At 43.6% G+C, this 14,814-nt stretch overlaps 1 protein-coding gene across 3 annotated transcripts in view; it reads right to left on the reverse strand.

Annotated features, from left to right (window-relative positions):
- The window catches only part of LOC147889405 (RNA-binding (RRM/RBD/RNP motifs) family protein), a 72,689-nt gene extending 59,054 nt beyond the window's left edge, over positions 1-13,635 (reverse strand). The window contains exons 1-4 of one of the 3 annotated variants that reach the window (XM_087391500.1): positions 13,491-13,635; positions 11,794-13,161; positions 11,497-11,676; positions 11,236-11,373 (exon numbers count right to left, since the gene is read on the reverse strand). In XM_087391500.1, coding sequence (XP_087247626.1) covers positions 11,236-11,373; positions 11,497-11,676; positions 11,794-13,068 — 1,593 coding nt within the window. In that variant the 5' untranslated portion in view covers positions 13,069-13,161; positions 13,491-13,635. Of the gene's footprint in view, positions 1-11,235; positions 11,374-11,496; positions 11,677-11,793; positions 13,327-13,490 lie in introns of all 3 variants that reach the window. The other 2 variants (XM_087391499.1, XM_087391498.1) reach the window with 2 other exon arrangements.
- Positions 13,636-14,814: the final 1,179 nt, after the last annotated feature.

Here is a 14,814-nt window from a genome sequence, read left to right on the forward strand (position 1 = left end):
CTCAGCCCTCCCCAAAGGTGACCGTCAGAGATAAGGTGTCACCCTTGACGTAGCCCACACGATACAAAGATCGAGGAGACCACGCCCTCCACCGCGTCGAGAGACAACTCAACAGACACAGTTATGAGCTCCTCACATCTCATTAGAGAGCCATCAGGTTACCTGGATGTATGGAACCTGGGCATGTACTAGGAGCGTTAGCTCTGAGCACCTGATACTCTTCTGATATTTTGCTACTCTACTATTTTTGTTCACTAGCTTAGTACTTTAGCATTCAGCAAGGCTCTTAGTGAGCCCTTTGCTTCAGTCCTTAGTGGCTTGAACGAGTTACCTTTTGGTTTTGTACTTTCTCATAGGCCCATGAGGCCTCCTGCAGATCTTAATACATCTCTCTCTCTCTCTCTCTCTCTCTCTCTCTCTCTCTCTCTCTCTCTCTCCCCCCTTCCTTCCAAATAGAGGGGCTAGCACAACATGGTATGCACATATATCCAGATAATTCACCAATCAGGCTAATCAAATGGACCGACTTCCCCCCTTTCAATATATATTGGATTCACCGTACCCTTGATCCAACAACACGAGATCAACTATATCACACGGTTGGACCGTTGGATCTAGCCCAACTCCATACCATGGACTTTTGGGGGGGGACCAAGAGTTTCTCACCAAGATCCAGTTCTAACATGATTGCTTCTTGAGAGTATCAGAGGATGGAGTGATCATCAAACCCTAGTACCCTGAGGACAGAGGAGTTTCACATGCACTGAAGATTGCCATTGGATAGATGCAGCTCTCGTCACATCAACTAAGAATCCAGGTAAGGAGAGCTACAACAGAGCAGCAAATCTATAGGCTATGCACATTGAAGCAAGTGGAGGCAGAGGAGCATTTTCTATGTACTTGTCCAATCCATTATGAGATCTGAGGACAATACCATTGCCTCTTTCAGGAGGGGCACAGCTTTGGACCACTCTCTCGACTAAGCCACTGCCATGATCAGGTTTGAGTTCATCTCTACCTGATTGAGATGCAGCCGCACACAGAGTCCCTACTGAGGCAACTCACACAGCAAGAGGTGATAGATAGATCGAGAATAGTGACATGTCACAGATTTCTACACATTTGAGTCAGCCCTAGTACATAGTGAGTGGATGAGGAGGAGCTAGATGACATGAGGGCAGAGTGGATCGGCAAGAAGCGACGGCGCGGAGCTACAGGGCCAATCCACGTGCGATGCAAAGGCTGACCAAAGCCCGCACGATGGAGGTCCAGCCTATCTCAACTCTCCTCACAGGGGACTGTCAGAGCCAATATGGTTCACCGGATATAGAGATCACAGAGACAACAGCCCCCGCCACAACAAGAGACGACTCAACACATACAGATATGAGATATCATCGCATCCCACTAGAAAGCCCCCATGGCACTTGGTTTTATATTTTGAGTGCTAGTTTTGAGTTTTAAGTCAGCAGGGGTCCTAGCAAGCCCTTTGCCATGGCTTGTATGAGTTACTCTTTTGATTGTACTTTATCTGTAAAAGGACTTTGCATTGTGGATAAGGGTTGAAAGATTATAGCAAGGCCTTAATGTTAGAATTATAGATATAATTCAACAGTGACCAATGTAATTTAATAAGCTACTTAGGGGCACTTTTCCCTCTTTAAGAGGTTTTTCCCCCTAACCGCAGTTAGTCCACTAACTATGGTTAGTGACTACTAAGGTTTTGTCACTAGGACAAAACCTTCTCTCTCACTCTTTCAGTTGTACTCTCACACTCTTCATTGCAACTAAGCTTTCAAGCTTTCAGCTCTCAGCTCACTCTCTTGCTCTCTCTCTCCCCCAAATCTCACATTTGGTATCAGAGCAGGTTCATGAGCTCCGTGCTCCCTGCTCCCTTCAGCTCCTGCTTTCTGCCTCCAGCTCCAGCCCAACATCTCCCTGCTCCATCTACGCTCTCCATACTGATCGTGATCGTCGGCCATACCGCACGTGTGGTCGCCATCCGTACCATTTTTTCGTCAGTTCCGTACAGCCAGTCGAAGCTGCTTCGCACGACCGTACAGCTGTAGCGCCAGTCCCGTCCGTACATCGTCGATCGTACGATTTGCTGTCGCCGTACATCCTGCATCAGCACTGTACGTACATATGCATACCTGCCGTACCTTGCATCATTTCGTACCTGCCGTACGTGCTGTACCTGCTTGCACCTGCAATCAGTTCGCCGTACCAATCGTACCTGCAATCAGTTCGCCGTACCTGCTCTGTGAGGAACTCCCGTACAACGTACAATTCCTGCAGCCAGTCCGCACAGTTGCCGTACAAGGTCGTCCGTACACAGCAGGGCACTCATCCGTACAACTTGATCGTACAATCGTACAGTTGTAAACGCTGTCATCCGTACAACCGTACCAGCAAGCCCGTACATAGATTCTCTTGCATCACTTGTTTTCTTTGCAGGGTCTTTTTCAACAAAGGATTCTTTGCAAGGGTCAATTTGCAAGTGTTGAAAAGATTTGGGGCTGCACTTGGAGCAAACATTGCAGACAGATCTGCAGATTTGGTTTGAAATTTGGGGCTTTTGTTCAAAAATTGCAAATTTGGGACTTTTAGTAAATTTGCCCCTTCCTGGTTGCAATTTCAAGCTCGAAATTTGGGGCTTTCAGTTTTGCAGTACAATTTCTTGAAGAAATTTGGGGATTTTGTAATTACACTGTAATTTCGCAGTGAAATTTGGGGCTTTTGCAGACAGAGCGCAATTCTTGCAACATTTGGGGCTTTTGATCAATTTGCCCCTTTCTGGTTGGGGCTTTTATGTTGGGAGAGCAATTTTGGAGATTTCAGTTCATACAACCTTTCTTGAAGTGTTTTGCAGCACTTTTGGCAGATTCTGGAGAGTTTTTTGATGCTTGGACAGATTTCTGACAGTGCAAGTGCAGAAATCTGAGTTGCATTTACAGCCAATGCTTGGCTGTGTTTTTTTTGGGAGTTGTGCATTTCATTCCCAGTAAGGGAATTCAGTCTTGTATCTGCTAAAATCTCTTTCTCAGATATGGCCCAGCAACATCAGAATGATTTCCAGTTCGGTGGTCTTTCACAGGAAGACAAGTTGATGGTACCAACTACTCCCTCTAGAGCTTTATGGTACGTAATATTCTGATTTCTCGCAATTTATGGGATTATGTGAATGGGGGTGAGATCCGACCAGCAGGTATGGCACCTAATACCCCTCCCCAACAAGGAGGTGGAAGAGGTCGTGCACAGGGTGCAGCTGCAGAACAAGTTGTTGGTGCAGATATAGCCACTACTCCAGAGCAGAAGAGATGGGATTCACGGGATGCCTTAGCTTTGTCATGCATCTCTCTTTCAGTGAAAAGATTTATCATTCTGCATATCCGGTCGTGTAAGACCTCGAAGGCAGCGTGGGATATCTCAGAAAGCATGTATGCAGCCCGGAATGAGGGTATCTTTCTTGAAAAGAGAGTTAAGTAATACACATATGAAAGAGGGTGACTCCATGTCAGTCCACCTCACAAAGCTACAGGATCTCAGAGAGCAATTATTGAACATAGATGATATTATTCCTGATTCAGAGATGATTACCACCACTCTGAATTCTCTTCCTGAGTCTTATCTCAGCTTTCATACCTCGCTGAACTTATCATTGAGGGGGGGTGCAAATCCTCTCACTTTTCATGAGTTGATAGGACTTCTGCTTCAGGAAGAGCAGACCAGGAAAAACTTGGCTTCACGTGCAGGTGAACAAGCTATGCTCTCAAAGTTCAAGTCAAAAACAAAGGGACAGACAAAGACATCAGTAAATCAGCCTTCCAGTGGGTCAGGACAACCTTCACAAAAGGCTAAAAATGATGCAAGTAAGCCCAAGAAGAAGGGTTTTTGTCATTACTGCAAAAAGCCAGGTCATCACATTGCAGAATGCAGGAAAAGGCTTGCAAAAGAGAAGAAAAACAGCTCCGGTATGGCTGTTTCAGATTCAGCTCCTCATGCATCTGACAGTGGGGATGCTGCAGCCAACTTTGTTGGACAAGATTATGCCTTTTTATCTTGCATTTCAGATTCTAGGCTGGCTGCTCCAGATGCTCGGGATAGTACAGTCACTTGTAATGATGATACATATGCCTTTTTGACTTGCAGTTATGACCCCTCTACGGATGCATCAGCTTTCAGTGTCAATGAAACACTGAATACTTGGTATTTTGACAGCGGTGCCTCCAAGCATATCACTTCTAGGAAGTGTCTCTTTACTTCCTTGCATCCACCTCCCGTTGGTAAGAAAGTCACTTGTGCCAACAACTCGTCATATTCAATACGTGGCACAGGAGAAGTTGAGCTTACCGCCATTGATGGCTCAGTTTTCAGACTTTCAGATGTCTTGTATGTGCCTGGTATCACCAAAAATCTCCTTTCAGTGTCCACTCTTAACAGGGCTGGATTTCAGGTCATCTTTGAGGATGACAAATGTGATGTCCGAGACAGGGAAAATGATTATGCCTTGAGATTATCTAGTACTCTGCTGCGTGGGCTTTTTCAGCTTGATCTTTTTGAGAAAAGAGCAGCCCATGCTCTTGCAGTTTCTACTCCTACTGCTGCCATGCAGAATGCAGAATTATGGCATGCCCGATATGGCCACATGCATTACAACAGCTTGATGACACTTCAGAAGCACTCTATGGTTGATGCATTGCCACCTCTTGAGATACCTCCTCCACATGCCTGTGAAGGGTGCATTTTAGGCAAGATGCATAGATTTCCCTTCAAAAAGGATGGTTCAGTTAAAACTGTCCGCAAATTACAGCTTATACACAGTGATGTCTGTGGTCCCATGAAGACTCCATCATTGGGTGGTCATCTCTACTTTGTTACTTTTATTGATGATTACTCCAATTTCACTTGGGTCTTTGGGCTGAAGCGCAAATCAGAAGTGTTCATGGTGTTTAAACACTTTTCAGCCATGGTTGAAAATGAAACTGGACTCAAGATACAGACATTGCGCACAGATAGAGGTGAGGAATACTTGTCTGCAGATTTTGATGCTTTTCTAAAAGGCAAGGGTATTGTGCATCAGCTCACAGTGAGGCTGACCCCTCAGCAAAATGGCAAAGCTGAGAGGAAAAATAGAACTCTTATGGAGATGGACAGATGTATGCTGAAAAGCAAACACATGCCTCACAAATTCTGGCTTGAAGGTCTGATGTGTGCCAACTACATCTTAAATCGGGCTCCCACTAAGGCTTTGAAAACAGAAACTCCCTATGAGGTCTGGAATGAAAGAAAGCCTTCAGTGGATCATTTCCGAGTCTTTGGATGCCTTGCATATGCTCATGTGCCAGTTGAATTTCAGCATAAGTTGTCAGATAAGGCGATTAAGTGCATATTTGTTGGGTATAGTGCAGAAAGCAAGGGGTACCGTCTCTACAATCTTGCTACACGCAAGATCATTGTCAATAGAGATGTGATATTTGCAGAAAATTCAGCTCACACTCAGGCTGAATTTCATTTGCCTTCTTCTTCAGAGGATGTTTTTTAGGGGTTGCTACCCATTGCCTTGGGTTCCCCTGCTGATATTTCTGATGCAAATCAGAATTTACAGCCACCTCCCGATGCTCCAGTTCAGCCACAAGATGTCTTGCCACCTCCACAGGCAGTGGAACAGGTGGTTCAACAAGAAATTGCAGACATACATGCAGCAAAAACAGTCCCAAACTGGCTGTTACAAACTCTCAGGGAGAGTAAAACTGATGCTCCATTACCTGGCAGGACTCGCAGTGCAGCAAGGCACATGGAAGGTGCTAATTCAGTGGAATCACCATATGCAGGTACTCTTCTCGATGAGGAGGAGCCTGCAACATTCGAAGAAGCAAAGGACAATGTGCATTGGATGAATGCCATGCACGATGAGTTGCAGTCCATTAAGAAAAATCAGACTTGGGATGTTGTAGACTTGCCACCAGGTAAACATGCCATTGGGACACGATGGGTTTTCAAGGTGAAACGGAAGCCAAATGGCTCCATTGACAGATACAAGGCAAGGCTGGTTGCTAAAGGCTATGCTCAGAAAAAGGGCATAGATTATGAGGAGACTTTTGCTCCTACATCCCGAATGACCACCATCCGATCTGTTATTGCAATGGCTGCACATTTTGAGTGGAATGTTCATCAGTTGGACATAAAAACAGCCTTCTTAAATGGAGACTTGTTGGAAGAGGTTTATGTCAAACAACCTCCAGGCTTTGAAATTACAGCAAATGCACTTCAGGTATGCAAGCTAAACAAAGCTTTGTATGGGCTGAAACAGGCCCCTCGTGCATGGTATGCCAAGATTCATGCCTTTTTGACTAGCAAGGGGCTGCACAATAGTCCTACTGAGAGCACCCTCTACATCAAGATGGATGGGGGGGAAATTTTAGTCATCCTTCTTTATGTCGATGACTTACTGCTCACAGGGTCCAATGAAGATAATATTGCAGATTTCAAAGCTGATTTGCAGACCAACTTTGACATGTCAGATTTGGGGCTGCTTCACTTTTATTTGGGGATCCAGTTCTCTCAAGAGAGACGTGGCACTGTTATGTCTTAGTCCAAGTATGTGCAGAAGCCCTTGGACAAATTTAACATGCATGATTGTAAGCCCATAGCCACTCCCATGGAGCCGGGGCTGAAACTCACAATGCATAATGCAGGAGAATTAGTTGATGCCACACTTTACAGTCAGGCTGTTGGATGCCTCATATATCTCTGCAACACTAGACCTGATATTCAGTTTGCAGTATCTCAGGTGAGCAGGTATATGCACAGCCCAAAAACTATGCATTGGCAGGCAGTTAAGCACATCTTCCGTTATTTGCAGGGCACGAAGTCTTTTGGCTTGTTATTTCCCTAGGGGGGGTGAATTGCAGATGCATGCCTACAGTGATTCAGATTGGGCTGGTGATTACGACACTAGGCAGTCCACTAGTGGCAATTGTTTCTTTTTGGGTAAATCTTGCATTTCCTGGCTGAGCAAGAAACAATCTACAGTGGCTACCTCATCATGTGAAGCTGAGTACAGGGCAACTTTCACAGCACAGTTGAATGTGTCTGGCTGCGACGTCTATTTGCTGATCTTCATCTGTCATTGGAGGGTCCTTCTCCAATTCTCACTGATAGTCAGAGTGCCATTGCAGTGGCAAAGAATCCAGTGTTTCATGCTCGCACGAAGCACATTGAGGTTCACTATCACTACGTCAGAGAGAAGTTGCATGCAGGAGAGATCAGTATGATCTTTGTGTCCACACATGACAATGTTGCAGATATTTTCACCAAAGCATTACCACGTGAAAAGTTTGAGGCATTTCGCAGTGCCCTGAACTTATATCCGTTTGGTGATTAATCAGCCTTGTACATGACATTGGCACTGTAGGGGGGTGTTAGAATTATAGATATAATTCAGCAGTGACCAATGTAATTTAATAAGCTAGTTAGGGGCACTTTTCCCTCTTTAAGAGGTTTTTCCCCCTAACCGCAGTTAGTCCACTAACTATGGTTAGTGACTACTAAGGTTTTGTCACTAGGACAAAACCTTATCTCTCACTCTTTCAGTTGTACTCTCACACTCTTCATTGCAACTAAGCTTTCAGCTCTCAGCTCACTCTCTTGCGCTCTCTCTCCCCCAAATCTCACACTTAATTGATGACCTAATTTTGGTTGAGCATGGAGTGGCAAGATTAGTGGGTTTAAACATATTCTCACCAAAACTAGTCTCTTGTCATTATGTCATTCTATGTGTAGTGCCACCCTTCGGAAGACAGAGAAAAATAGAGCTCAACCACATTCATTGGTGGTCTCTGCCTTCATTTCCCAATGTGCTCTCTCTCATTGCAATGGTTGCAGTCCTCGCTCAAATAATATTCCATCAAAGTCTCTGAGATTGTTACTTCTGAAATTCCTAGTCTGGTTATTATTACGCCAACTAAATGAGACTTGACACTCATTGCAGAATGCGAACATTAGAAAATTCACATGAAGCATACTAAGGACCATGCTGGTGATTTGTCGAATTTAGCCTGTGGTGCTATATCAATGCAAGAGTATGCTCCAAGAAAGGACAGATTTTGAAAACCACCTAGAAGCAAATTGACGATCGCAATCGTGAATATGGTAAAATGGAGCAAAGGCCACAATATCCATGGGCACGTAGTATTACTAAGGAAAACTAAGAGACTCATTAACACCTCCAAAGAACTCATGGAAATTTTGAATTTGATTACTCCTTTTAAAAGAAAACCAATGTTTATTGTCTTCAGCAACCAAGAAGAGCCCTCCACTTTAATCAGTATTCAGCTTCTCGTTTCCTCATTCCAGCTTGCCACTGTCCACTTTACAAGCTTGTAGCTTCCTCATTGCTCCACCTAATAAGGTGATGTCTGTTCCTACATGCACCTCCTCTAGAAACAACTTCCTTGGAGTGAAACATTGCAGTTGCAACAGCCTGATTGGACCTCCTTGATCACCGCAAGGTCTAGCTAGTCAGCAGGTTCTCAATATCCACCAGATGCCAGGGACTCGACAAGTTCAGCAAGTCCAAGGGATCCAAGAGTTTCTTTAGCACCTTGATTCAAAACGTGACAATTAAAGAATCCAATTTTTTCTTTTACCATGTTCTCTTTCATTGCTCTTGCAGCATGCACTTGATCTCCCACCTCCTGGAGTTTTAGGATCCATCCTGACATATATCTAGATGAATCCAGGAACATGCCCAAAATCATCCTCTAAAACAACACTGTGCAGTTCCAATCTCATGATAGTCACTCGTAAGGTTCTCTTTCATTGCTCTTGCAGCATGCACTTGATCTCCCACCTCCTGGAGTTTTAGGATCCATCCTGACATATATCTAGATGAATCCAGGAACATGCCCAAAATCATCCTCTAAAACAACAACACTGTGCAGTTCCAATCTCATGATAGTCACTCGTAAGGTTGAAAACCATAAAATCCATCCTGACATCACTAATTGCCAGTACAATGACGGCAGCCCTTTAATGTATGCCTTGTCATGTCCACATCTTCATATATTCTTTCACAATTGAAGTTGATCAACACCACTTTGAAAGAGTTGATCCTCATAGTGAGGTCCTGAGAGTCAGCAACCATGCAGAGTCTGGCTGCTTAGTAAATCCAAACAGTTAAGAGTGATGACAGATTTGTTGGCAAGCAAAGCTTGTCAAGATAACCCACAGATTAGTTGGATCTTACCGAGGAAGCTCTATAATCCTGTTCTGATTTATCAGAATAGATGAGTTGAATGGTAAGAACATCTCTCTCTCCTCGAATAAGAGTCTTCAATGTGTACAAGGATCAATTTGAGGCACGAAGTCATAACATCATATTTGGGAAATTCAACCCTTTCTTTTGGACTTGTCTTCGCTTTTAAGAGGTTGATACTTCCTCATATGGAGTGTCCACAAATAGTCGGCATTTGGTGGACAGACTTTTCTTAATGGACTGCTCAATGAGAGTATTCAATTGGCCCACTCATCACTACAACTAATCACTCTCAGGTGGAGGAAGTAGATCCTTAGGCTGTTGTTCAAAACGTAGAGGAGTAGAATCAGGCTGCTCAATAAAGAACTGAAACATGGTTCCTATGGTGTCTCATTTCTAAGGGCTTCCTCTTGGTTTGAAACCCCATCACCATGGAACAGTTAAGCTTCATTAATATTCCCATCCACCCCTTCTTGGGATGCTATTGCAGAATAATTCAAATGCACAACCATGGCCACATCTAAGGCTACGAGGTCTAGCATCCCACCAAATAGTGATTGTCTTTACAAAGAGTGCTTCTCGAGCCAAAAACGCCCACCAAAAGACGGTCCTGATAGTCAGATGGGTCCAGCTTTGTCCAAGGTCTCCACTTCCTCACATTGTTGTCCCTTGTACAAGCAGTTCCATGAACTGCAATCGTCTGTGTCGCCACCGCCAGCATGACATACTTCCATTTCGTATTTCCCGCTCTCCCTTGCCAATGTTCGTGGAATTGAACATTGAATTCAGAATTGAAGAATCGTGGAAAAAAAGAGAGTATGCTAGATTGACCCTCGAATGGGGGAACATGGGCCTTGTGTGAGAATTTGTTGCTACATCGACAGCTACATGCAACATGTGCAAGAGAGAAGCATGGAAGAATGCATGTTCATACCTGAAGAGAGATACCCTCCATTTGTGACCCTTGAGTTCGCTCAGTGACAACCTTCCCATTTAACTCTACCCTTAGCCTACAACTCATAGACCTGTCACTTAATGCGTCCTAATGTGCCCTTCCCCATCCTACACCCCCACCTAGACACGAAATCATAACAATGTCCGACCTGGTGGGCCACCAGTAGAAAGCCTGAAAAGGGCCCGTAAGGGGGCTTGCCAGCCCCGTTCACCTTCCACTCCAGCCCCAACTTGGAGCAGCAGCAGATGCAACCAATATATTGTGCCTCACGTTTTCTTACAGCAATAGGCAGATTAGTAGCATGCATGAGGCAAGCATTAGCATTATATGCATGTTACATCTAAAAGTTTCTTTTTAATGAAGGGACTACAACATGCAGATTAGTAGCATGCATGAGGCAAGCATTAGCAAATCATATACATGTTACATCTAAAAGTTTCTTTTTAATGAAGGAATTACATGAGAACCCTAAAAAGCGCACAGAAATTAGCCCGCATAAATCTTGAACTTTCAAAATATTTCACAGCATGATCACAACTATGTGTTTCAGGTTCATGCGTGTTGGGCATCTTAACTAGACCTCACATGTGATGGCAGCGCCACATCCTGAGCCTGAAAGTCTAAGCCTATGGGGGGTACTGAATTCGATTTGTTTCCATTTGCTTCTGAAAATCTTGATGGATCAGTGGTGTAAGTATCATGATTATATGCCATCACATCATAATCAGGTAGCCAGCACCGTAGATGTATGTGTGATACTCTCACTCTTGTTACTCATAAATGACATGTGAAGTGCCGAAAAAGAAGACTCGTATCATCGTAGAGAAGACCAGAAGGAGCAGCGCTTTTCACATGAACTCTGAGGTCGCTTGTCTCTCCATAATACTTAAGAATTTTTGCCATATCCTAGGTGGCAGACAAGGAGGAAAATTCCACTTACATCGCCAATTGATTTGTAGAGCAACTTACTTTGAATAAACTTCAGATTAAACAATTCTTGAATTAAGCAATATAAGCTTACTGGTGGAGGAACATAATCCTTAGGACGCCTAATTTTTAGTGTCGTCCCATGCAATGTGACACCATCAAAAGCAATTGCAGCAGTTGCATCCTCTGGAGTGAGAAATTCAGCAAACGCATAGTTCTTCTCAACATTTACCTTCAAAAACAGATCAAACAATAAGCTTTTTTCACCAATGTCCTTTTAAAAAAGGTCCTCACATCATCGCAACACAATTGACCAAAATATTAAAACTTATAACTACAATTTAAGTTTCATTACCAAACAGTTGATGCAAGGTTTAGTTCCTGGAAGATGGTTGGCATTAACAGAGAGCATAGCTGCATTCATAAACTCCATGAGTTCTCCATCAGAAACAGTAGCAGGAACGTTGCCTACATAAAGCCTTCTAAACGGTCGAGTAGCTTGCGTGAGAGTGACTGCAGTAACGGCAGGATTCACCTGTAAAAGATTGAAAAAACTTAACTTTTGGACTCGCGAGACACCCTGTGTTTATTGCAGTCACGTATTCCCATATAGATTTTACAAAACACAATGTTTTCAAGTTAAGCAACAAACCGTTACTAAAGAAGAGACGGATGCAAGAGCAGCAGCCTGCTGAGCAGCAGCTTGATGTGCAGCTGCCATGGCTGCTACAATACTACTATCCATCCCCACAGGTGGCAGATCCCAAGCTCTTGGTTTTCTCCGTTCAGGGGACCTAGGAGGCGGTGAAGGTGTCTTTATAGCTGCATCTGATCTCCGACGCCTTGGGGAATATCCACCGAGCCCACTTGCACCAAAGCGTCTATATTTATTAGATCCATCTTTGTCCGTTTTGTCACGACCTCCCCACTCCCTTTCTTCTTTCTCTTTGTAACGAGGTGAGGGTGACCTGCCCAAATCTTTGCCATATGAGGATGAGTACCGCTTGTTATTTGACCTAGGAGATCTTGAAGAGGATCTACCTCTGTGTGTCCCTCGCTGATCACTATCAAGCTTTGCCCACTTACTATCCTTGTCTCTTTCACTCTTGCTAGAACTCTTGGATTTATGGGATTTGCCTGAATCCCAATGTCGCTCTCGTCTTTGAGAATACTCATCATCTGAACTGGCATCGGCACCTTGGGTTCTTTTATCGTCCCTCTCATGTCTAGACCCTTTAACATAATCCTTCTCAGAATTGCTCCGGTGCTTATCCTTCCTGTGAAAATCGTTGTCATCATTCCTGTCCCTTTTTTGGGACTTCTCTGCTTTCTTCTCTTTTTTGTAAGATTTCTTGTCAGCAAGTTCTTCTTGCTTCCGTTTGTTATCTTTCTTTCCCCTTTCAGCCTCTTTCTCTTTGGCCTTTTCATTCTTCTTTGACCCTTTCACATGCTCAATTTCTTTTCTTTTATGTGTATCCTTATGCTTTCCAATGCTGCCTTTAGCATCCTTGGGATGTGAGTTTATTTGCTCAGTTTCCTTCAGGTTTTCCTGCTCGTCATATTTATCACTTTGTCTATCCTTAGTAATGTTCTCTCTTCTGTCCAATTGTAAATCTTCCTCCTCCGTAATGTCAAGCTCCCTTGACTCGACCTCCATTGGTTTGCCACTAGGCTCTTCGGGAGACACTTTGAGGCCCCCCAAATCTTCAACGAAGCCTCCCAGCGTTGGAAAATCTTTCTCGGATGGTTCAGATGCGTAACCGGTAGAAGAAATTTGAAGATCACTCCATCTTTCACTCTTGCCCGAAACACTGTCGGCGCTGATGTCGTCGTCTGTTGATGATGTTTTACTTTTGTACCTTTGGAAGCCACTGTACTCACCGTGCCAGCCCCTTGTTCTTGCACATGTACCCTCAGCGCTGCTCATTTTCTTTCAAGCCTGAGTTTAGTTCACAAAATAAAAGTGGAATCTGCATTGCCCCATTCCTTGCTCAGAACCGACCTCCGTCACTTCAGCAGCCTACGAGTCACTGCACAGTTCGTGAGAAAAGACAAGACCCCACGGACGAAGCTCCCACTTTTCTGTCAGAACTCAAAACGCCAGCAGTTATCCAAAAGTCTTGGCAGCTATACGAGAGAGTTGAATACTGAAAAGGGTTCCGGTGGTGTACTAAGCCGAGCTATTCTGAAGTGAAAAGGAGAAAAAAAAAGCTGAGAATTCGTGGGAAGAAGCAAGATGAAAGCATAAATGTGAAAGAATGGAGAAGCGAGCTAAGCCGAGGAGCACATGAGCTTCTGAGATGAAGAAAAACAACCGACGAAAATTCAAAAGGCAGAGGAAAGAAATACCTGGAGCAAGAAGAGATGTTTTTGATGGAAGCCTAAAACGCACAAAGGAAGAGGACTCAAGGTTTAGGGGCTTTTTCTTCAAGAAGAGAAGAGAAACAGACAGTTGAGAAAAAAAATTCACATCTTTTTCTTCGTATAGTTGGGCTTAAATATCTCTCCTAGGTTTAGATGTTACCCATTGCTTCCTTTTTTAGCACACCCCTTTTCTTTCTCACATCCCTACATTAGCTTGGCTAGAGTTGTTAGATCCTTTGAACGAAATTTTGGGACCCTCTTTTGGAAACTAGGTGAATGATAATAAATCATTACCTACCCAAAACCTAAAATACCAAAAAAGAAGATGAATTGATATGTAGCAGCAGCACCTCGAGAGATGATGAATTGAAAGCGAGAGAGACAGAGAGTGGCTAAAAATATGGAGGATTTGTACAGAAGAAAATAGCACGTGGATCTTAAAATAAATCAAGATTTTTTGAAAATCAAAAATGGCCATTTTTGCTTCTTCAAAACCGCCTTCACTTTAGACCTGCCTCACTAAAAACTCTCTTGGGATAAGTAAAATTGAGCAGTGTATGAGCTAGTGTTGTTCAGTAGCCCTCCCTCCTTAAAGGTAGTGCTATGTTGGAGAGTTGGAAACTCTTTTGTGAATCTCTATGTGGAATTGGCGTTTTTGAAGGTAGGCCAAGTTTTCTATGTTTGATCCACAATTCTTCACTTCAAATTTAGGGATTGCCTTGGTAAAAAGCCGAAGATCCTATTTTTAAACGCCCTTGGTTTTGCATTGCATAAAAAGCCTCTCGACATTAATGAATTGTTGTTGGCCATTCGATCTTGCCCATTCCCGATGCAGGCACCCCCTCCATATGATGCTCACTCCACTACCATTTTCATATCTACAAAACTCGAGAAGTATGGTCATCACCACAAAGCATGATTCTAACCAAGATTGCCTTTGCCTGGCACAACTGATGCAAAAAGATGCTTAGTGAGAGTGGCTATGCCAACACCAATGATTTGATTTGCAAGTTGCCTATCAAGGTGTTTTTGAAGCTTATACGTGCCAAATTAGACTGCCAAGAGAGTTTTTGGCCTACTATGAGGTAGGTCTAAAGTTTTTGGCGATTTTGAAGAAGCGAAAATCGCCATTTTTTATTTTCAACAAATCATGATTTATTTTAAGATCCACTTGCTATTTTCTTCCCTACAAATCCTCCATATGAGAAGTGATCAACGCAGCACGACAATCAAGGCAGGTTCATAAATCGAAGGGGAGCTCGAAGATGGAGCTCAATGAGTAAGTATTAGGTAGAAGTGGAGGAGAAGA

Source organism: Dipteris shenzhenensis, chromosome 20 (assembly GCF_047967505.1).
Source record: "Dipteris shenzhenensis isolate YYH24624 ecotype China chromosome 20, Dip_SZ_1.0, whole genome shotgun sequence".
NCBI lineage: Eukaryota > Viridiplantae > Streptophyta > Polypodiopsida > Gleicheniales > Dipteridaceae > Dipteris > Dipteris shenzhenensis.